At 39.8% G+C, this 25,052-nt stretch overlaps 1 protein-coding gene across 20 annotated transcripts in view; it reads right to left on the bottom strand.

Annotated features, from left to right (window-relative positions):
• CDC42BPA (CDC42 binding protein kinase alpha) overlaps positions 1-25,052 on the bottom strand; it is a 327,094-nt gene that overhangs the window by 4,643 nt on the left and 297,399 nt on the right. For 11 of the 20 annotated variants that reach the window (XM_070602640.1, XM_070602622.1, XM_070602623.1 and 8 more), the window contains 9 exons: positions 24,468-24,530; positions 21,985-22,578; positions 20,196-20,293; positions 17,730-17,814; positions 15,295-15,418; positions 13,716-13,833; positions 8,467-8,652; positions 5,662-5,779; positions 55-212 (listed from right to left, as the gene is read on the bottom strand). In XM_070602640.1, coding sequence (XP_070458741.1) covers positions 55-212; positions 5,662-5,779; positions 8,467-8,652; positions 13,716-13,833; positions 15,295-15,418; positions 17,730-17,814; positions 20,196-20,293; positions 21,985-22,578; positions 24,468-24,530 — 1,544 coding nt within the window. The remainder of the gene's footprint in view (positions 1-54; positions 213-5,661; positions 5,780-8,466; positions 8,653-13,715; positions 13,834-15,294; positions 15,419-17,729; positions 17,815-20,195; positions 20,294-21,984; positions 22,579-24,467; positions 24,531-25,052) is intronic. The other 9 variants (XM_070602627.1, XM_070602628.1, XM_070602629.1 and 6 more) reach the window with 2 other exon arrangements.

The raw sequence follows: 25,052 nt of genomic DNA, 5'->3' as shown, positions 1-25,052 counted from the left end.
AGCATTTCTCCACAGCCCGCCTCCAGACGCTGCTGCCACACCCGCTCCACTCACCTCTCCATCAAAGTCCCTCGCTGGGGCATCACTTCCTTGGTCCATGCCTCCGGAAGACAGCGAGCCCTCTGATGGGGAGGGCATGGGCTGCCGCTTCGCACTGTAGCTTCCTCCAGAGAATTCTCTCTTTAACGCACTGCCATTCTGTGCAGATGACCCTACAGTACAGCATTCAGGTGAAACTTTATACGTGTAGAAGGAGGTGAGCCTTTAGGTGTACAGACTGCCGAGATGACCGCAGTGGTCTTCCCACCACCCAGGTGATCCTCCCCAGTGTGGAGTCCTTCAATGACAGACAGTGAGTCCAGCTGTGGGGCTTGGCCGCCCAGTGAGCGGGCAGCACTCTCAGGGCCGCCTGCCTGTCCACTCCCTGCTCGAGCCTGGACTGCCATCTCCCTCCGATTCCCAGAGAACCAGTCGTTCAAGTCTCCACCTACGTGCTGCCTGACTGCGTCCTTCCCCTCCTGGAGCCCCTAGCGCGTCTTTCCCCATCTCCTTCATAGCATTTACAGTATCATATCAAGTTATGAGCCTCCCGTTCTCCTAATGCATGGTCGTTGCCTGTCCAGGGCCCAGCACAGGACCTGGCACACAGCAGGTGCTCAAAACACATGCGCTGGCTGACAAAGCAGAGAACAGCTCCCAGAACCCGAGACCATTCCACCTGACGCACAAGCACCACTCAGCTGCTGGGAACTTTCATAAAAGAACAAACGCGAGAGAAGCATTTTCATTACACAGGGCAAAGCCTGAGATGCAAAAATGAGGGAGTTTCTTTAAAATCACACTCTGGTCTGAGAGTTGGGTACATAAAAGGGGGGCCAGCAGCACCGAGAGGCAGAAAAACGACCAAAAAACCTTGGAAACAGTGGGGTACTGTTAGTACCTATTCAAAGCTCTCTGCATTCTCTAGTATTTAATTTTTGCTTAAAAAATGTTTTAATCTTGCTGAGCTTCAATATTAACTGCTCAAAAAAGACTGTATTGAGGTTTTAGTACAACTATAAGATACAGATCGTGGTTGTTTCAACTTTTTGCTGGTTTAACAAATCCCAATTTAGTTTTTTTCCACTAAGAATTCAAGGAAAATGTCAGAAGATGACTGTGTGGAGCATTTGTGCCTGCTGACCACCAAACACAGCACCTTCCCAAGCAGGCAGCATCGAGGCCGCCTGTGGAGGCCCGGCCGTGGTGGCTCCAGGCGGCCTCCTGTGAGGCTTGGCTGCAGTCCCAGCCCCGGCCGCATTTCCTGGCCACTGTCATTTGCTTATGGCGGAGGTTCCAACACTGATCAGATACTGTTCGTTATATTATGGAGCTTTAAAAATATCAAGGCCTGAGCCCCATCTCAGACCAATGACAGCAGAATTTCTGATTTAACTTTTAAAAGCACTTCTGATGATTCTAGAAGGCATCTCGGGTTGAAAACCACTGACTTAATCTTCCTGCCTAGGGGATCTGTTCCCTCTCAGCACTCCAGCCAGTTTCCAGAGATGTCCGTCCCTAGACATGTTCTGATTTTGTTGCTATGTTTCTTGGACATATACATATATATTTTTGGTGTGGATCTTCTGTCTCCTTCAATCACAACCTGCTTGAAGGCATAAGTCCTTTTTCATGGTTTCTCTTCCAATTCCATGCCTACTTTAGCATTCGGTTTACCAAAACTGTAGTGTAAGTTATTATTTTTTAATTTGTCATTCTGAGTAGAAAACCCAAACCGCCAGAGACTTCTGCTGCTCTGCTTATGGACTGAGGTGGAAGGAACTTGACTTCACGTCATGAAGCCATCGTGAGTCTGGCTTCGGAAGATCCTGTGCTTCTGGGTGTGGAGACTGACAATATGGTCCCCTGTTTCTTCTTGTCTCTCTCTCGGCTGGCTGTCCTTCTGGAAACCTTTTCCAGGATCTGGCTATTCCCGAAGCCAGTAGGAGGCACTCTATAAATAGCAGATGCCCCTTGGAATTCCTCTCACCTCTGTACAAACAGCTTGCAACCAAGAATCTCAAGAAGGCCAAAGCTGATCGCTGTGTTAAAGGCTTTGACAGGAATCTGGGGCTGGCCCCAGTGTGCAGCGTGCATGCTGTAACAGTGATGGGGACCTGCGCCTCAGCACTCCTAAGGAGATGGCCGACTCGGCCCTTTAAATCTCTGTATTATGCTGCAATTCCACAAATTCAAAAGCCCTGAAAATCAAATGTTTTTTCATTAAGTTTGGCATAAACTCATATGGTAGCAAACCCGATCCGAACTGACTAGAAGCTGATGATAGACTTTATTTTCAAAGACTACATTTATTTATATGTTTATAGTGTGACTAGTCATAAATTTTGCTGTGAAAATGTTAATATGTTTGTGGGTGTTGTCCCACATTTCGCTGGGAATGCAACATAACATACGGTAGATTCCTTTCTAAACTATAAAAAGGAAAATCTGAATTGTGAAAACAAACAAACAAACAAAAACACCACCTGGCGCCCAGGGTTCTGCCTAAGGGACCACGGACATAACTATTAATCTTGTGATGCTTTCTTTGCATCTCACATCTTGATAACTTATGGTTAGTTATAATTTAAATACACTATTTTATCTAGCCACCTTTAATAAAAAGATAAAATGTTTGTCATTTTTCCAATTGGCTAGAGTTTTTCATTGTGGTCAGGGCTACACACTGGTTAGAGATGATTTTAGGAGATAACGGTAAGAAAGACGCCAGTTGTGCCCTTCGACTCCTGCTCGTCGACTGGAAACTCCTGGAAGCCTGTTCTGTGGGTCTGCAGCAGGCACCTCTTCCCGGTACTCACGCCCGGGGGAGTCCCCTCCCCGCCGGGCCGGTGGTCTGGGCTTCACAGCACACTGCAGAGGCGATGCTGCGCCGCTTCTGAGGCCAGGTTATAAAGACTGCTGCCTTCGTGTCTGTCTCTCGGGTCACCTGCTCTACGGGGTGCCAGCGCCACGTCACGAGGACTCAGGCGATGTACGGACAGGCCCATACTGGTGACGAATGGGGGCCTCCCACCAACACAGCAGTCAGCAAGGAACAGAGGCCTACCAACCACCCCGTCAGCGAGCCAGGAAGCGGATGCTGTGGCCACAGTCGAGCCTTCAGCTGACGGCGGCCCTCGCAGTCGGCTTGACGGCAACCTCCAGAGAGACTCTGATCCAGACCCACCAGCTAAGCCACTCCCAGAGATAATAAATGCTTGCTGTTTGAAGCTTCTCAGTTTTGGGGTAATTTGTTCTACAGCAAAAGATAACTAGCACAGCACGACTCAGCTCTGTGCTGCCAGGGCCTGAGAACAATAGCTGGGTGCAAGGCAGGGGCTCACAGCACGCTGCTGAGTGAGCACAGGTGCAGGAGACACTCAATCTGCACCAGGACGCTTCGACTCCAACAGCGAATGCTCAAAAATACGAGCAACAGATACGTGTTTTCACTGAACAACTTTTAACTGTGAACTGGATCCAGGGCAATCGTTTCTCTCAGAACTCAGTGGTGAGGAAGGGGAGAGAGGTTCCATTAGTCATGACTGGCACATGTCGGGGCCGCACTGATGTGGCACACTCTGGCTACATGCCCTCAGGTCTCCAGGGCAACGCCAGGCAACTTTTGAGAAAGTGACAGGCAAGCAGCCCTTGGCCAAGAACAGTCTCCCCAAATCAGAAGCTGCAATGACCGTCTGACGACCTGCCTCGCTGCTCCTACTGCAGGAGCTAGCAAAGAGCTCAGTGGATTCAGTGAGAGCAAACTTTAATTCCATTTATCAGCCAAATATCCCATCCGTACATTCCTCTCATTCTGCAGTAAGCAGCTGTTAGCATCCTGGGTACTTTTATTCAGGTAAACAGTATCTTGTGACACGCCTTCCCTCCTCTTCGTCCCCACTGAAAAGCTATTCCTGGGCAGCAGCAGGACATAAGTCCACCACAGGGCAGTTTGCTCTCTAGGGCCCCTTAGCTCAGGCTTCCATGCAGAAGGATAGAAAAGACGTGCTGCAGTTCAGGGTAGAAAAAAGAGAAGCTAATACAGACTGCGAGCTGTCTGAAGGCAGGTGCTCGGGCATGTACGGCCGCACCCCTGCGCCTCGGCAGAAGAGCTGATACCTGACGGGTCCTCAGAAATGTTCACTGGATGAATGATGAACGTTATCTTGCTTTGTGGCAAAAGGGCGTATTCTTGAACCTGTTCCTGGCCCTCTTTCAGTTAATCGAACATGCTAACGTTTTCCCTACGTTGGGACCTTTGTACATGTGCGGGACGACCTCTCAAACCTGGGTGAATGGCTGTGAGCACTCTCATTCACTGCTCTGGTGGGAAACCAGCAGGAGACCCAGGCGTCACCTTAACTCTTCCCTCTCCCGTACCTTCCCCACAACTAATTCATCAGCAAGTCTTCTTGCTTCTGCTTCCGAAAACATACCTGGAGATTATCTGCTTCTCTCCGTGTTCTGCAGCTCCCCAGGCCCCATCAGCTTCCAGCTCCCACTTTATGCCTCCCACCAGGATGCTCACTTCCATGCTTGCCCACCTCTAATCCATTCTCCATTTGGCAGCTGGAGGGATCTTTTTAAGAATGTAAATTGATACAGAGGCTGGCCCTGTGGCCAAGGGGTTAAGTTCGTGTGCTCTGCTTCGGTGGCCCAGGGTTTCGCTGGTTCGGATTCTGGGCACGGACCCTACACACTGCTCATCAAGCCATGCTGGGGTGGCGTCACACATGGTAGAACTAGGACATACAACTAGATTATACAACTATGTACTGAGGGGCTTTGGGGAGAAGAAGAAGAAGAAAAAAGATTGGCAACAGATGTTAGCTCAGGGGCCAATCTTAAAAAAAAGAATGTAAATGGATAAAAGTCCTTCCCTACTTAAAACTCCTCAGAGGCTTCCCGTTGCCTTTTCTTTTCTTTTTTGATGAGGAAGATTGTCGCTGAGCTAACATCTGTGCCAATCTTCCTCTATTTTTTGTATGTGGGATGCTACCACAACATGGCTTGGTGAGCAGTATATAGGTCTGCACTCAGGATCTGGACCTGCGAACCCTGGGCTGCCAAAGCAGAGTGTGCGAACTTAACCACTATGCCACCGGGCCAGCCCCCACTGCATTTTTAATAAAATAAAAGATGTCTTACCTTGGTCTTTGGGTCCCTGCTTGATCTGACCTTGCCTACCTCTTGTGCTTTACTTTCCGTGACTCCCTGACCACTACCAGGTAGCCACACTGGCCTTCCTTCAAGTAGCAAACCTGACTCAAACAAGACTCCACCCCTAGGGAGGGCACGGAGTTTCCTCAGCATGAATTCACCCCGGTGTGAACTCACACCAGCTTCCCCTGCTGTCCCCTATCACTGCCTCCTGCCTTTCCTTCAGGGCATCTCTGACCACAGTTTGTAGCATTATTTGTCTGTCTGTCCCCCAGATGGGCTGTGAGCTCTGAAAGGACTCCATGACTATGTTTGTGACAGCTGCACTGGGCTCACCGGGCACCCAGAGGGCTGAGACACTGGAGCCACTGCTAATGCACGGGGGCACCCGAGTGGGTCAGGGAGAACACGTGAGCCCACAGGACATGGGGCCAGCACCTTCCTGCAGGCAGGGCCACTTACTTGCTGACAGGCCACTGCTGGCGCTCATGGAGCGACCTGGTTCAGGGCGGGATTTGGTGATAGATGGAATACTGACTGAGCCACTGAATACTGTCCGACTTTCCTGAGGCCGAGGGTTCTAAAAACAAGAGAGAAAGGAAAATTCTTCGGTCAGAGAGAAGCTGATTTCCTGCAGACAGTTCTCGTCTTTATTATAATTTCAAGAAATAAAACTATCTTCACCAGAGTGATACAGAACAAGGAACAGATTATCTAACCCCTCCTACCCACAAAAGTGCTTTTTAAAGCCCTAAACAGAAGCAAACCTCACCCCAAGCCAGGCTAAGTGTTTATCCTTACGCTTATTCAAATACTTATCAACAAGTAAGCAGTTTTTCCTCGTGAGAACAGTAAGTAATGGTTACCCAGTTAGAAGTGACAGTGAAGTTTAGAATTACATGGACATTTGCAGATAACTGAAACAAAGCTTTCTATGTATGAGAGTTTTATTTGCTCAGGATAACTCAGTAATTGAATAAGCCCATTTGGAGGAAAGTCAATTAAAATTACATTCTTCTCAAGTGAATGTTTTACGGGCATGATACTGAACGTGCCAATTGCACGTTCCCATCCCCAGTCGCCAGGCCTCCCTGCTGCCACAGAGACAGATGGGCACTGAGAGCAACATTCACGGCCTGGGTGGAGCGACTTAACTTGGGCCTCTTGGCTTGAGTAGCTTCCCATCTAATTATGGAATGGTTTTGGTGTCCAAGGGAGGAACGGGCCTGGAGTGTGTGGAAGCCACGCACACCTAGAGCTGGTGTGAGGACAACAGAGAGCACGTGGCCTCCTTGACGGCCCCAGCCTTTTCAGACCAGAAGGGCCGCCACCAGAGGAGAGGTTGTAGCAAAACAACTAATGCCGGGCCAAACTGAGCAATCAGGAAATACACACTAGGAATGCTGGAAAACCCCAAATCACACATTCTGAAGAATCACACCTACTGAAAGCAGGCTGGTTGGCTGGCCCCAAATTCAACTACCACCATTTTGGTTCACATATCAAATTTGCAAAGTCCATGTAATTCTTAGTGTGTTATTTGTTTAAAGCAAATGCTTTACCCTCTTTTCTCTAAGAAAATAAAAAACTTAAAACAGAAACAGTCAGTGCTAGCATTTCAGCATTTGCGCACACAGCAGCAACCCTCTAAGACGCCAGCAGCATGCGCACAATGCAGCAAAGGAAAGCTCAAAAGAGATGGGAATATCAGTTTCAACCTTTAAATTTTTACTGTTTTTGCTACAACCCTTCAGATACCTTGGTGGTGTCCTTTTCTATAAAACAAACCTACCTTAGAATAAATGGCAAAAATTAAGTCTATTAAAAGATACCAGCAGTTTAGTAACACTGACTGATGAAGTAATGAAAGGATGATGCACAGAAGATATGTTTGTAACAGTTCATCGTACATTCAGCTGAAGTTCAACTTCATTATAAAGTGATAGGAATCTGAAGCTTCTGGTCCTTCTCACGGACAAATATGCTCAAGATTAGGGTGAAACTCCCACTGACAGCAGTGTTTCTATTTATAGATGACTAACTTAAGAACATTTCCACCATCTTTTATATGAAAAAATTCTCGACTGATTAATTTATACAACATCCCTCTGGAATATACTCCCTGCAATCTGTTACCAAGCAAACAGGCTCATTTCATCACAGTTCACCTTATTTTGTCAAATAAGACGTTTAAATGACATTACAGTTTAATGCCAATGCCAATGGCACTAAAAACATTATAATTTAGAATAATTTTAGAATACAAACAAAAATACAAAAACAAACTTCTCATCCTACAGTTAGTTTTCTTATTGGAAAATTACTATATATACAAATAAAAAATTGATATGACTATTTTTCTAAGTCAGAAGTCACTATAGAAAATGGGTATGCGTGATACAATCCAAATATTTTATTATCTTCAAAACTTAAGAAAATGCTCCCTTATTAGTGTCAGCATACGTCTTTTGATGGAAGTGTGGACATTCAGCTTAATGGCCACCAGCTTTCCATCCCGCTGCAAAGCCCCTGGTAACAAAGATTGATGGCAGAAAGGAAGGGACTCACAGCAGTGCCACGGTCCTTCAGAATGCAGCAAGCTGTGTGTTTTTCTCTTTGATCTAGTTTTCCTATCTTGGATCCTGGCTGGAATTAAAGGCCTATCAGCAACTCAAGGATTACGAAGACTATCTTCTTTTTGCAATTTTCGCTGTTACTCATTAACACTGTTACACTTTTTACTTCGAAGATTTTTAAGCTTTTCAAGAAGGAGTTCGTCTTAGACAGAAGGCCCATGGTTTGGTCTCACGACAGACTTGACTGTATTTAATTCCACTAAATACAAAACATTTCTCTGAACTTAACTGGTTCTAGGGTAATGAACCGTAAAAATTTCAGAAATTCTGGGATCCCTTTTTTGTTTGTTTTAACAGAATAAAGACCCATTCAGGGGCTATTTCTTATGAGGATATCTGTAATGAAAAACATCACGATGGGAAAATAATCTAAACAGAGAAAAACTTGCAATACTATTTCAAAAACAAAACTGAAATCCTCCCAGTCCTCATCTTTTTCCTCAAAAGAAGAAACACAACAGAACTGGAAGAAAGAGGAGGAGGAAGAGGAAGAGCAGGAAGAGAAGTCTGGCGAAAGAGAGAGAGGCCAAGGAGGACGGCCCTGGGTGAGCCCTCAGCAGTGTTACTCATGAAGCCAGGCAGGGGCCCGCACGTGGTTAGTACAAGTTAACACTGACTCAGCTATCCGTACCCGCAGAGTCATAAAGCTCGGTGTACCGGGGACAGAGCACAGAGACGGGGAGCACTCAGGGTTTATGGAGTCAGGAGAGAGAAACTTTTCGGCAGAATTAACAGTCATGTGATAGATGTGCTCAAAGTTGATCGGGGAGGAGATCAGACCGGAGTGATGATGAGGGGATGGATAAGGGAAACCTGGCTAGCAAAACAACAGGAAGAAGAACAAAGGTAATGAAAATGGATTTGCTAGTTATATGTGACATTTCAGACAACATGCGAGTAGAAAAAAGCACACAAGTATCTCACATCAGAACTGAATCCTTCATGAAATACTTGCAGGCCTCAGAAAGTTCAATTCCATAATCCTCTCGCCAGTTACTTAAACAGCTGATTTGCAAAAGATCATTCACTTTATAAAGTTATTCTATTACTCTTGTCAAGTGAGTAGAAACTGGACTTTCAGAGATGCAAGGAGACTTCCAGAGTTTAGTTTAGTATTATCTTATGTGATAGAATCAAACATGGCAAAAATCTACTAAAAAAAATGGAAGATAGAAAAAAAGCAAGAAATAGTTAAAGAAAACAAGTGAACCCACAACCAGCCTCTCATTAGAAGTGTTATAAAACTTCTTTAGAAACCTAAAACCATTTCCTGGTATTGGTAGACCTGTGGTATGTGTTCGCTTTTAGGGATCTTATTTTCCTATAACAAAAATAGTGATAACTGTGGAATATACTAATTATTGGTTTACCTGTAAGCAGCCCAACCTTATCTCCATTCAGATACCCAAAAGAACACATCTTTTTTGTTGTTTTTTCTTTTTGGTGAGGAATATTGGCCCTGAGCTAACATCCGTGCCAATCTTACTCTATTTTGTATGTGGAATGCCACCACAGCATGGATTGGTGACCAGTGTGGAGGTCCGCCCTCAGGATCTGAACCCATGAACCCCAGGCTGCCAAAGTGTAGCATGTGAAATTAACCATTGTGCCACCAGGCCGGTCCTCTAAAAGAACACATTTGTTTTTACCAAGGGAAAAATTTCCCTTCAATGTTCAGGTATACTAAAAAAAATGAAATTATGTAATACTAAACATACAGAAAAAAGAGTTGAAGCCAAGGAATCTCAGTTTTTCTGATAAAACAACTTCTGAATATTTGGGAACTGTCACTCAGTACCCAGTCACTTTCTCTATTGGGAATTTTCAAGGTTCAGTTCTTGAAGAACAACTACGTTTCCAGATAACATTCTGCCATCCTCTTATTAGGGGCAGGGGTTGAATGACTTGCTGGAGAGAAGGCTGACTGAATTTATGTTCTCATGAGTTGAGATGAGCTTGCTTTGTTAAACAAATATCTGGTAAATTACGTAGTCTTAAAAGAAAGGCTCCTGTGTAAGATATTGTTTTAAATTTAGAGATGTGAGTAAAATCAGTACTTTCTAAGGCTATTTCCAAAAAGAGAAAAAAACGACTGATGTAAATGTCACTTTGACCTTAAGAAGCAAAATTACTACTTAAAGCTCCAAGAGGTCATTGAGCCAGAAATTTTATCTTAATTAACAATTTTAGGAACGGGTAAAGGCTAGGAGAAATGTTACGTGCTAAAAGTAAATCTTCTGGAGGTAAAATATTATCTTGCATTCAACTGGAGAAAAATCTGCCCTTTATTACCAGCATCCACTGTGAAAAAACGTAAATGACAAAAAACTATTGAAAGAAAACGAACACAGTGTGTACTCTGAAGACATACTTGCTGCTTTATATTAATTGCTTACATTCTCTCGGCTCACTAAAACACACACGAGAGGTTCACATTGGATATAGAAGATGAAAGGGAAAACAACGACTCCCTTACTATCTCTTTCATCTTCATGAGGCAAACCACCCTAGTTCACCATCATTTTGGTAGAAAGGAAACACAATTAAGCTTCTAAAGACATCCAATAAACTCTGTTAAGTTTATAAGTAATTCACAGGAAAGCAATATTGATTTGAATAAGTTAAAACATAAAATGTCTGGGGTACATGCTCTTTGCACGGGTAACAACACGTAGCATTGGTATTTAAAAGCTCTTCTTATACACGTTAACATTGGATGAATTTAATTCATCTTAATTTTTGGAAATAGTTCACTAAACATAGATAATTCCGTTTTGGTGGAAAGAACATATTAAAATCTGAGGACATATTAAAATATCTCAAGCTTCTCAATAAATATATATACACACAGATATACACATGCATATTACTGTTTCTTTTTCAGGCATGCATATTATTGTATTGTTTACCAGTGTCTACCCCAAGATAAGCACGGTTCTGGGCAGACAATAGATCGAGAAATGTTTGTTAGGTGATTAAATGGATGCCTATGAAAAGCCCCAGCATGTATATCCTTTGCTTGTGAAAGGAAGAAAGTCAGGTGAAGATAAAGTAAGGCTGTGAAGAACAGGAATTCAGACACACAGCATCTTTGACGGAATACTACATGGACAGGTGACGAAACAGGTTTCAAAAATGTACACCAACTTCTTGTCCTGAAAATACAAAAGTGCTTACATGATAAAACATGAAAGGAATGGAGGGAACATTAAAAACTGCATTGCATTACTGGGCAAAAAGTCACTTGTGCTGACACAAAGAACCAACAAGGTGGTCACGGGTTAAAAAAGTCAGTGACAACAAAAACTGAAAATCAGGAGGTCTAATGGGAATAAGTAGCCGGCACAGAAGGCCATGGGTCATGGGGTCAAGAGGGGGATGAATCTTTGGGAAATGCTATCTGAACTTGTTTTGCTCAGTAACAAAGACTAGACCTTATTTTGAGCAAAACCATAAAACAGAGTTTTCTTTTACTGTAAGCGGAGGGAGGTGAGGGGAGAAAGGTGGAGTGAGGAGGGGTGCTTTGATGTCAAAGTTCTTACGACGTTTGCAGTTTGACATTTGCTTCACGTGCCTATTCAGGGTACTGCAGGAAGACCGAGTCTTCCTGTGCAGGAAGGTCTGAAAGGATTCTGGAGCACAAGCAAATTGATTTTCACCTGATGGCAGAATACCAAACAGAGGAGTCTTTTTATTAAATCTTGAAACTACTTCACCTTAAGAAAAATACTGTAATGTGTGGGATACAATAGAATTTATAGAAAAATTTTCTATGCTTCTTCTTGCTATGTTGTTAGAATATATGATGAAAGCCATGTATTTTTTTGTGCACCAAAATGAAGCAAAGTGAAAGAAATTATAATTTTAAAAGGATAATACCTACTAAAACGTCGTTAACTATTGAAGAAATTTTGTATTTGCTGATGTGTTGTTTTGCAACATATGTATGTGTTTGAAATTTGTATCTCCCTATTCCTCCACAATGCTAACTACACATCAGGTGTTGAAAAACTATTTACTAACTAAATTTCAAAAAGTTTCATTAAAATAGTACATAACACTTGATCTATCAAATATAAGCTATAAATATTTAAACATATAAAAAATAAACAGTTGAAATGTTTATCATAATTAAAAAATTCTCTCTCCTAAGGTGCTCTGAACCTGACATTCTAACTCCAAAGAAGAAAAACGACAGAGGCTTGGGACTGTACAGTCATGTTACGTTTATTCCTAAGAATAAAGGGAAACCAGACTGAGGACATTAAGCAAACGTTCAGAATGGGAAAGAAGGGAGAAAAATTTGAAATCTCATTCCCAGGCAAAAGCCAAAAAAGTAGTATAACTTTTAAATGTGATAGATAAGTACCACAGTTTAATATTTAACATGTTCAGCCTTAAAGTTTTGACTTAGTTTTAACTACTATATCAATATTAGTTGTAATGTTTTTTGCACACTTTCTTTAGATTTACCCAATACAGCTAATAATAATCCCCATTCCAAAAGGGTAAATGACTCCTGTGAGTGATCCGAACTCCTCCAAGGAATGAGAAGTACTACAAGCGCACAATAACAACATCCGGATGATGATGAAACAACGATGCATGAGAACCTCACCTTCACTCACACACAGGCCAACTGCTTAACTGGGATAGTTCAACGGGGAACTCAGACTCAAATAAATCCAGGCTTTTTGTTCCTCCCATGAAATAAAGACTACTTTTAAAAGCTTAACTGCACATCAAACCATATTATCTATCATTTTTTCTGTCTGTGACAGATGTTCCTATCTTCTATCACAGTAGAGGTAGTAATGTGGGTAATTAAGACAGACTTCCTGGGGCTGGCCCTGTGGCCGAGTGGTTAAGCTTGTGTGCTCCACTTCTGTGGCCCAGGGTTTCGCCGGTTCGAATCCTGGGCGCGGACATGTCACCGCTTGTCAGGCCACGCTGGGGCGGTGTCCCACATGCCACAACTAGAAGGACCCACAACTAAAATATACAACTATGTACTGGGGTGGCTTTGGGGAGAAAAAAGGGAAAAATCAATCTTTAGAAGACAGACTTCCTTAGAAAGAGCTTCTGGTCAAGAGTCATAAATCATCTCCCAAATAGCCATAGTTTATAAATCATGTGTGAAATTCTGTGCAAAATCTAGACGCTACTATAACAGATCAAAAGGGTCATATTAAAGTTTCAATACTTTGTTGAGAGTACTATGATACTAAAATGTTAAGAATAAGCAGAGCCTGGAATAATTAGTTAATTTCACTAATATTCTTAATCTCAAAATAATAGATTCAAGAATCAAATCTTCACTTTGTTAACAAACAACAGTTTTCCTATGTTGTACTTTTTTCTGTAAGACTGACCAGGCAGCATGTTTATAACTGGGTGAAGGAAAAATATTTAACTTCACAATCAGATGAGAGGTGTGACCATTAATGACCAAGCCACTGTGGTTTTCTGGGAGGAAAAAAGGGCCAAATACCTACTGAACTGCTAAGTCTTAGTGAAATTTTAGTAATTTGGTAACCAAGTTCTGAATCTTGGGAGAGATCCTCTCCAGATCTGGCAGTTTCTTCTACCAACAGTAGTAAATCCATGGATGAGAGACGTTTATAGAGTATGTAACTAAATAAGAACTTGGTATGTTTGGTTTTTGATAGATGTCTAAATTTTATGTTTTTTTCATCAAGTATGTCATCATGCATCGTACACATATTGTGATAAACTGACATAACCCTTGCCTCATTATACCAATAAATCTTATCTATGTATATATTTAAACACATAAATATTTACGTACACACATATTCTCCCCTGCCCCCCCTTACCCTCAACCCCACTGATGTGCACATTCACTCTCTTTTCTCTTACCATGGGCAGGTCTTTTAGGATCTGTATTCCATCTCCCGGACCCATGTGTGCTATGTGGTTAAAATTAGTTGGGTTAGAAATTAACTTATTTCTCATTTCTGGATCTCGTAGCATCTCTCTGTAAGATAAGACACCTGTTTAGACATTTTTCCCCATGATCAATCTAGATAACTTTAGAAAAAAATTAAGCATTTTTTTCATAAAAATAAAACTATGAAATCATGTTAATAAGGACAGAATTAAAATAATAGAATAAACTCAATTAAAAATTTACTTAAAAGATTTTGTTTTAACAGACATTTCTCCAAAGAAGATATACGAACGGCCAATAGGCACATGAAAAGATGCTCATCATCGCTGATCATCAGGGAAATGCAAATCAAAACAACACTAAGATATCACCTTACACCCATTAGAATGACAAAAATATCTAAGACTAATAGTAACAAATGTTGGAGAGGTTGTGGAGAAAAAGGAACCCTCATACACTGCTGGTGGGAATGCAAACTGGTGCAGCCACTATGGAAAACAGTATGGCGATTCCTCAAAAAATTAAAAATAGAACTACCATACGATCCAGCCATCCCACTACTGGGTATTTATCCAGAGAGCTTGAAGTCAGCAATCCCAAAAGTCCTATGCACCCCAATGTTCACTGCAGCACTGTTTACAATAGCCAAGACATGGAAGCAACCTAAGTGCCCATCAACAGATGATTGGATAAAGAAGATGTGGTACATATATACAATGGAATACTACTCAGCTGCAAAACAGAACAAAATCATTCCATTTGCAATAACATGGATGGACCTTGAGGGAATTATGTTAAGTGAAATAAGCCAGTTAGAGAAGGATAATCTGTGTATGACTCCACTCATATGAGGAATTTAAAAATGTGGACTAAGAACAGTTTAGTGGCTACCAGGGGAAAGGTGGGGTGGGGGGTGGGCACAAAGGGTGAAGTGGTGCACCTACAACATGAATGACAAACATTAATGTACAACTGAAATTTCACACGATTGTAACCTATCATTAACTCAATTAAAAAAAAGGCAAAAAAAAGATTTTGTTTTAGATTTTAAATAAAAGATCTTATGATTGTGGTGGGAAAATGGAGAGGGTTCTTTTAGTGCTTGGATATCAAAGAAGTCTACCCTATTTTACAGGTAATTCTGACCGTTTTATGTATTTCTTTTAAAATACTTGATAATACTTCAGAAATGTTTTTATACGTAACTGGAAATACTACAAGCCTATTTCTGTTTGCTCTGAAGAGAACAGGTAATGTGAAGTTCTTAGACATACAGAGGTTTACTATATGCACAGATATGCTCTATTATGCTCTATGCTTATATTACAGAAAGGTCCACATTCTAAAAATTGTAACTATTCCATACACATTGAGAAACGAATCAAATTACACTGAGAAGTATTCTCATTATTGCAGTTTTTAACACCATAGATGACCGACAGATTTTCAGAGACCAGATTTTCCTTCCACATCAAATGCAGTATTACGACCAAACAGTCCTTCCAATGCTACAAGCGTGTGTGGGTGACGGGCATAAATTAACTCCACCTCCTCTGCTGCATCCTCTCCTCTTCTGGGACTCGGAAGGAGTAACGCCGCTTGTTGTTAATGTTTCTCACCATTTGTTTCCGACTATTATCGGACGTTTCAGGAACTACTAGCTCATCCCCTTCTGTAAAAAAAATACAAAGAATAATGATGTTCTTTAAAGTGCTAAAATGCTTTTTATCCATTAGTCTCCAAGACAGTACAAATATCAGTTAATTGTACAAGTACGTAATCAAGCATAAATGATAAAATTATTTCTACATATTAAAACATTTCCTTTGCAAGATCCAACATGCAAGATGTGGTCCTTACTAGGAATTGTGCTCCCACTAGCTTCCTTTACTAAAGGTCAGAATCTGTCGTTACTTCTACTCTTCTGATCTTGAGGAGAAAGGATACTTAACTGTATACATTTAGCAGTCCAGCACACATCTTATTCTATTTCAATTTTAATACCTATAGGTGAACAAACTTTCAGCCATGGGCTCCCAAAACATGCTGGGATATGTGAACATACTCTAAAAATAAGAGACAATCGTAGCTATACACCACGATAGATGCCATTAGTTAAGGAAAAAGAGAAAAGGCAACCTTTACAAGTTTTTAACACCCAAAAAGCTAAAGTGAGAAAAAGAAGGTGGGAAGAAGCCAAGTGGGGCTGGAAGGCAGGCCAAAGTTGATAATTAGTAAAAAAAACCCCAGCATTCTCCCCATAGTGTCGTAGCTTAATCAGACTGCTTTCCTAATGACCAATGTGAAAAGGACAGAATTTTCAAAGTGGATGAGAATATGAAACACAATTCCGGAATCTGAGAATTGTGAGGATGAAGCATGTGTTGGTGTGTTGCGATGGCCATGGGAGGTTTTGGATAGCCAGAGGGCTGCAGGAGCACTTTGAGCTCCTGAGAGATGGAGGAGAAAGCAAGACAGAAAAAGGACCTCTGGGAAATGGGATTTCCTCCCCTTTTCAAAGGACAAGACAACTACATTGAAATTTTGGCAGGTCTTCCTTCTCTAAGCTCTACCTTGACTCTCAGCCTAGAGCAGAAAGATGGAAGCCCAGGAAAAGACAAGTTGGAAGAGGTGTCACCCTATAGACACAAACTGGGTAATGCACACATTTTATGATCATCATGATCACACACAGTGAGAACAGAGTGAATCCAATGTTATACAAATATTCGGAATTCCTCTAAGAAATAGATCCAAAATTAAATACAGGGTCTTGGAAGTGAGGGGCCTAAAGCTTAAGTTTCATTAGCTTCATGGTGAATCCATCTGTGAGTGGGAATCCCTTCTAAAACCTGAGTATCCTTTCTCGAGTCATACTGGAATATCCTCTTAGGACAGGTCTACTCCTACAGTCACCAGACTGGATACCAAGAAACCTCCAGTGCCAAGCGGATGTACCAGAGCATCCAACCTGAGGCCCAGCAACGTGTGCGTGTACTTTAGTACTTAAAAACAAAACAAAAATGACAAACCTTTGATAGATTTCTTTTGGATAGTAGAATATATAAATTTATTGGAGAATACGGGGGAAAAAGCATAAAGAAGATAATAATCACACTACTGAGAGAGAACTGGTATAAACATTTTAATGTGTTTTCTTGACGCCAATGTTTTCACTTACGTTTAAATCAATTTAAATTATTATTTTAAATACATAATGTACCATAAGAACATCTTCATTAAACAGATCCACCACAAAAGATCATAAACTTACGAATACCTTTGCTATACAGAAATTTGTTGCTAAGACATGAAATTAGCTTTATTATATGGAAGAGACCATTATAATAATATTTGTTAAAGTGAGATTTTAACTGTTCAGGTCACTCTGACTGGCAAACATTTCATTTTAATTACACATGGACAGGCTCCCTGGCCGGGACTCACCCCACAACTCTGGACACTGCCCTGCTCCTCGTAACCCCAGGGCACCCACTCCCCTCTCCTGATTCTGGGCACTCCGGGGACTCTCCTCTCTTCCCTGTTTCTGCCGCTCACGTTGTCGTTAGCACTTCAGAAGCTCTAAGCCCTGTGCGTTGGCAGTAGATGTATTCCAAAGTCCCCACCGGGACTCTGGATGGGTTTTCATAATTTTAGTGGTACAAATTTTGGTTAGGTTCTACAGTATTAAAAACACAGAAGATATATTCAGCTATACTTTACTTACCTCGTTACTCCACAGAAAAATAACAAGGCAGGTCAGAAAGAAATATTTTGCTTGTACGGCTACGCGAGCTTAACAGGATGACTTTTTGTCCAGTAGTTTTATTATACTGAGAGAGTATGATAGTGGCCAAGATAACAGACTTTGGAGCAAGATACAGTTGAGGGAAAATCTGGGCTCTGCCACTTATTATCTTTAGGCAGTCAGCTTAGAGAGGACATTTCCATTGAAGCTATCTGATTAATGTGTATTTTCTTACCTGCCATCTTATTTTTGAAATATATTAATCTAATTGTCTCCAACCCTAAAAGATTTAATGATCCTTCACTGTTTAAGGGTCGGACCTAAAATAATAAAAAACGAAATTAGTATTTCAAGAAAACCTTCAAAAATTAAGTCTAAAACTTTTGGCCTATTTATAAAGCACATACTATTAAGATCTTTAATTTATCCTTTCCCTTCAAAATATAGCCTTCACAGAAAATCAACAAAAAATGAACCTTAGTTCTGACTGGAAAGGTACAGAATTATCTAATTTGAACAAAGTTTAATAATAACATTTTAAAGAAAGAATATTCTGGGCAAAAATAAAAAAAAGTAGAAATACATTTAAAACTTAAATTTGACTTTTTAAAGCCATTAGTGACCAAATGATTATACTAAGATATCAACACAGCTACTTTATGAATCTTACTTGAACTAAATGTACATGAAAGACAGAAAGGAGATTGTGCATCATTGGGGAAAGGAAGGACTGTCAACAGATGGTAATGGAACCGCTGGTTATCTACACGGAGCAAATGAAATGGAATCCTCGCCTCACACCATACACAGGAAATCAATTTCAAACGGATTAAAGATATATAAATGTAACAGGCAAAACTTTCAAACTTTTGAAAGAAAATAAGGGTCATATCTTTCTAATCTTGAGGCAGGAAAGAGTGTCTCAAATGGGAGAAAAAAAGATAAACCTAAAGGATGAGAAAGATATTTTTAACTACTTTAAAATTTGTAACAATAAATTTTTAGCAAGACAATATAATTTATTGTTTTCTTATAACAATAAATGTTCAGCAAAATACAACATAAAAATGAATAGAAACTCACAAATGGAAAAGATTTACAACACCCATTACTAAGCCAGTATCTACAATATATAAAGAATTTCAATAAATCAATAAGAAAAAGATGACCAATCAAACAAAAATCACTTATTATGGTTATAAAACTATGAATTCTGGCAATGGCAAATATCAGAGACAATGTGGCTCAGTAAGAACTCATATACCGAGTGGGAGTGTCAACTGGTACAATTACTTTGGAAAATAATTTGACGTATCCTGTAAAGTGGAACACTTGCATTCCCCATGTCCCATCAATTCCGTTCCTAAGAATATGACTTAAGGAAACCACTGCACACACGAACCAGAAGACAAATGCAACAATGTTCACAATAGCAAAAAGCTGGGTCAATAACTCAAATGTCTGCTAATCAGAGAACTGATAAATAAATTATGATCTATTTACCCAACAGAATATTTTATAGCAGTGACAAGCAATAAACTTTTAAATAGTATGTGTAATAACATGGATGAATTTTAGAAACACAGTAAATGCATGAAGAAAGCAAGGCAGGAGATGACATACAACATAACATTATAATCTCAAATGCAAGAAAAACTGAATATATTGTTTAGGCCTATGAAAATATGCAAAATTTTTTGTATTTTAAGAAAAGCAAGAGAATGATAAACACACCATTCAGGATAGTGAATTTCTCTGGGGAGAGGCAGGGGTATGGGATGAGGGAAAAGTACACAGGAGGACGCAGTGATATTGATAATGGTCTGCCTCTTAAGTTAGGAGGTGGGTTCATAAGTGATCAGTTTATTATTGTTTCATAAAGGTCATATATTCTTTCGTGCATATGACAAAATTCACATGATAAAAATAAAATGGAAAACTAATTGAAACCAGCCAAAACGTACAAACTAGAGTACGATATTAAGTTGTTTCATATGATGTATTTACAAGAGCTTTTTTCATTGTTGATGTGGTTTAAAATTGGGGCAGATCTTGAAATATCATCTTGGCTACTTTATTTCACCTATTCCTCTAAACCCTGTCCCTCAACTAATGATACATGCTACATATCTACATGAAACTAATACTCTTCAGATTTGCAAAATAGCTGTTCTATACTTGTAAAAATTCTCTTTATGTTATCAAAGGGAAATATTAAAGGAAAATATTATTTTATTAGGAATACGTGACATCTTTATTTTTTAATCATGAGATACTTAAACACAGTTTTGGTTCCAAATTTAATCACTTTTTCAGTCTGTGAAATCTGTCTCAGAGGATTTAAAATTGCATACCATTATGTGAAAAACAGCTATAATTAAGAAAAACATACTCCCTCAGAGCTCCTTAAACTAAAGAGGAAGATAATACTGACATTCCAGGTTCTAGGATATATTCTATTTGTTCATTATGATAATAATCATACTTTATATAGTGAAACTAATTGTAATAAAAACAATATGATGTTGAGCTATCTATAAAATTAAACAGCTTGATTTTTTCTTTACTATGTTTTTACTCTTAGCTAAGTCCCAAATTATCAATTACATATACCCAAAAATTCTGAATTCATGAAAAACAACTAGTCACATCAGTGTTTCGCTCATTAGTTCACCTAGTCCACATTTTAACGTTATCTTACCTTTTTGAGGGGGAGAGTCTGAATCCATTCCATGGAGTTCACATCAAAGATATCGACCGCGTTCTCACTATACACTGAGAGATAGGGTGCATTGTAACCTGGGAGAAGGGGGAGGGGACAGTTGGCTGGTTACTGTAACTATTAAACCCAAAACATTTTGAAAGATCTTTGCTAAACAACTGTAGAGTAGAATCCCACCCAAATCCTGTTCTTCTCATATGGCAGTCGTCAAAATAGTTCTGAAATAAACAGAACATAAATCACAGATGGGGAGATTGTATAGCCATTATAATACAAAAGGATTCTGTTAACACCAAGGGTATGATATTCCCTTACCCAATACTAGTTCTATAAAGAATTTCACTACATTTTAAAGTACTTGATTCCTAAAGCCAAGCTATTGACAGTAAAACAAACTTACAAAGTAGCGAAATCTTTAGGTAGGAGTTCTAGTCACAGTTATGAAGGTACGATAAAGGACCTGGCACAGTGACATGAGCAGGGGAGATGCTCCGTATACACTTATGGAGAGGATAAACATTGATAAATGGTGACACAAGCAAAGAGATTAAATGATTTACTTAAACTAAAATTATGAATTAAATTTTTGGCAGAGCTATTCATAAAACCCAGATATTCTAATTCTTACTTCACATTAGAAGTAATACTTGGAATTAATATCTGATTAGGTTACAAAACAGCATTCATTAAATATGATGCCATAGACAGGAGTATATTTTTCAGAAGAAACAAAACATTAAGAGTAATCAAGTCTGGGTAGGTAGAAGTATTTTTCTTTTGTTCTTTTTTTGTGTATTTTTAAAATTTTCTGTAATAAGCACGTCTGGCTCTCCTAAGCTTTCTTCTACTAAATCTTACCCTCCACTGTCCCCATACCCGTCACTCCTCCTATCTTGTCACAGTGGAAGAGGCTGCACTCCTCCTGCCCCAAATCCTGCCCCAGGTTCTGAATTCCACCCTCGCCAGCCTTCTTGAGGAACTTCCTCTATTTCCTGCGTTTACCAGACAGACAACCTGCCCTAGCCCCCTAGTGGCTACTTCCCTTCAGCATTTAAACACACTCAAGTGTCTTTCACTAAAAACAAAACACTTTGGGTTAGATACTCCTACGTGCCTATGGAACTCTGAACTTCGCTGTCATAGCACAGATTCTCCTGCAACTTCTGGTTTGCTCATGGACCTATCCTCCTGCACTCCATGTTCTGTGAGGGTGAGACTGTCTATTCTGCTCATTGTTCTATCTCGTACAGTGAAATGCACATGACAAGTATTCAACAATTTATTGTTTTAATCTTTCTTGAAAGAGTACAATAGGCAATTTTAAGTATCTACCTGTCTAGGTAAAAACTGAATAACACTTCCTATAGATGTGACATTATACCTTTACATCACCAATTAAATAATTTACTTAGTAACTACTTCTCCAGAATAAGTCTTATGAGCTATTAAGGTTCACAAGCACTATATTTCTGGGGACCATGAAGGTAACTATTTAGAATTATTTCAAAATACAAGAACATGCGTTAAAAAATCCATCTAAGTAAGATATTCCATAGAAAGATTAGCTTTAATTATGTGCATGTTAATGTTGACCTTGCAGGCTTACGTCTAAGTACATATGGTTACTTTACATAACTAACACTTAGGAAAAACTTTAAGGATGACCTAAAATAATAACTTGTTATTAACAATGAATACATATAGGAGATGAAGTAGAAGGAAAAAGAAAGAGACAGAAAGATAAGAACCAAAAGTAAGAGAATCTTACAACAAGAGGAAGGATTTGCTGGCCACATCAACTCCTGCTGTCTAGATCTTCGGCCCTGGCAGTCGGTATATATCCCAATGCTGTTAAAACACAGCAGGTACTCTTTACTGGAGATCTCAACCGCGCAGATGGCATCCATTGGTTGATGTGCAATAAATGACAGTGTGTGGTCGTTTGAATGGAGCATACTGTACGGACTTCCTTCTCCATTCAAGGGGTATCTCAGAAATCCTGACTGGAATCCCACACAGAGTTGTTCACTGAAGATGGCCATCCACTGGACATTATATGGGACTTGAATTTCCTTAAATTTTCTGTGACGGGTCTTGCTCTGAAATAGTTCATAACAGAGGACCTGCCTTTTCATAGCCACACACAGGCATGTAAGAGCTCCGTGGCGCACTCTTCCAGAAGTTATGGTTTGACACCCTTTAGTTTCTGCCAGCTTATAAAACTCAGTCTCTCGCCCGTCCAAAGCTGACATAGGAAAAAGTCGGACATGACGATTTCGTCCTGAGATCACAGCAACAAGCTGATCATTTGGAATGAGTTCAATCTGATGAATCTTCTTATTGTCACCAACTCTAATAATTTCTATGCAAAAAAAATAATAAGTCAAATGCAAAATAATGTTTTGTTTACGTATTAATCATATATTCCAATTATACTCAAAAGGATATAAATCAACTTAAAATAAAGACACAGATACACATAGAGAAGAATTAGAGATCAGAAAAATTAGAAGAAGAAAAAGGAAGATAGTTATACCTATTATAAGATAATTTAGCCCACCTATAGTAAGGTATTAAATTCAGCGCTGAGATTTCTGGCAGCCAAGGCAAAGAGTTCCTGTGTGACAAAGCATGCCAGATCTTCAAGAAAAACCGTTTTTACTGGCACTAAATTCTAAGGAACTTTACCATGGAGTTCCCATTTTAAAAAAGTTATTCATATTTCACTAAAGGGCAACAAACTAATATAGTTTAAATGCAGTTTTCCCATGATCTAACCTGAAAGAAAGATAGAACTTAGAACACTATTCAAGAATGCTAAATTAAATTGGTTCCTTTTTGTTTCACCCTGTACAGTCATGCAATACTTAATGACAAGAGATACATTCTGAGAAACGTGTCATCAGGTGATTTCTGTCGTTGTACAAACATAATAGAGTGTGCTGAAGGGGAACAAAATTTGCCACCCCAAAACGTGTCTCTTTAACACGAGGATTATTTCAGGCTGATTATTTTTCAGAAACAGTCTTTCTGAGAAGGACTCAAAGTTTTTCTTGTTACCTCTCCCTTAACTGCCTAAAAGAATTCAGATAAAAATTCCATCTCAGGAAGTAAGCTATCACCTAGAATAATGTGAACTAGGTGGCAGACGGGGAGGAACCTAGAAAAGCCTGTTGGTTGGAGTCGCCTCTGTGTTCTTCTGTTTCTATTTGGCCAAATAAACATTTGATTTCCATACGCTTGCTTGTTTTCACGCACCTGTGAATTGACTTCCTGCCCCTTGCAGTCCCTGACTCTCCCCACCCCAACATCCTCTTTCGTTTTGGTTGCGCACAGTGTTTAAGGTGAGCGCTTTGGTGATTTTGGTGAGTTACTTGGTTCTCCTGGGTTTCTCCCATGTACACACATTATTAAACTTTTGTTTTTCTCTTGATAATCAGTCTCATGTAAATTTAATTCTTAGACTAGCCAGAAGAACCCAGAAGGGTAGAAGAAAATCTCTTCCTCCCCTGCAGTACTACAGAAACCTAGATGGTGTACACCTAGGCTACATGGTACTAATCTTATGGGACCACCATCATATATGGGGTCCATTGTTGACTGAAATGTCGTTATGTGGCACATGACTGTATTTAATTCCTCCCTGGAAAAAAACTGCAGTAAACTGTGGGGGAAAAAACAACAACAGATACATTTTTAATACTCTTAGAACAATGGAAAAATCAAGTTGTATTTTCTTTCTTTCTCTTTTGAGGAAGATTAACCCTGAGCTAATATCTGCCGCCAATCTTCCTCTTTTTTTGCTGAGGAAGACTAGCCCTGAGCTAACATCCATGCCCATCTTCCTCTACTTTATATTTGGGATGCCCGCCACAGCACGGCTTGACAAGCAGTGCATAGGTCTGCACCTGGGATCCGAACCAGCAAACCCCGGGTCGCTGAAGCCAGCCCCAAGTTGTATTTTCTTTCACATACCATCTTTAGGAATGCAATCTGACTTCAAAGAGCAGAACTGTTCAATAAAATGACACAAGAAAGACAAAACACACTTGGAAATTTTAGAACTCAAGAGGATTATAAAAATTAGAAAATTATATTTTGACTTATAAACACATCAAATTAGGTCTGGAAAATTTCAATTATAGAATAAATAAGAGCAAATTCTGCTCTTTTCAGAAACTAGAACCTAGCAGTTAGAATTTTCTAACAACACATAGTTCAAAGTTACTCCACAATAAAGTTCTCTCTTACCATCTTTAGTGACATGCACAACAAATAACCCTTCTTCATTTCCCAAAGCTATCCTCTCGTGATCTATATAAGACATAAATATAAAACATTTGCATTAGGTAAAAACTATGTAAAACTAATAGAATAAAATAGATAATAAAGAAATTTGGTGCAAAAAATTGAAATAAAATAATTTAAAAACAGCAATAACAATTTATGCTACTAAATTTCCTTTCAGATTACAGTGATAAATATTATCTCATGTCTTTTTTTAATAGAACAATCATTAGAAAATAATCTATATCAACACTTGGGAAAAAAAGTAAATGTTTATTCAATAAAAAGAGAAAAAAATTAAAAACCAAAGTTTGTTGGTACCCTGGGGGTCCAGTTCCATTTCTCGTTTTGGGAGGGAAAAATTGTGAAAGGCATTTGAACACTACTCACTAAACTTTTCATTATTTACTAGAAAGTAACAAAAGAGTTGCCTATCTACCATGGTGAAAATTTAAACTTCCAGACATAGAAGCTGTCTCTTTTTCTTTCTTTTTTTTGTGAGGAAGATTAGCCCTGAGCTAACTCTGCCCATCTTCCTCTGTTTCACAT

The sequence above is a fragment of the Equus przewalskii genome, chromosome 31, assembly GCF_037783145.1.
Source record: "Equus przewalskii isolate Varuska chromosome 31, EquPr2, whole genome shotgun sequence".
NCBI classification, from domain to species: Eukaryota; Metazoa; Chordata; class Mammalia; order Perissodactyla; family Equidae; genus Equus; species Equus przewalskii.
This window is presented reverse-complemented; position numbering and strand designations above follow the sequence as displayed.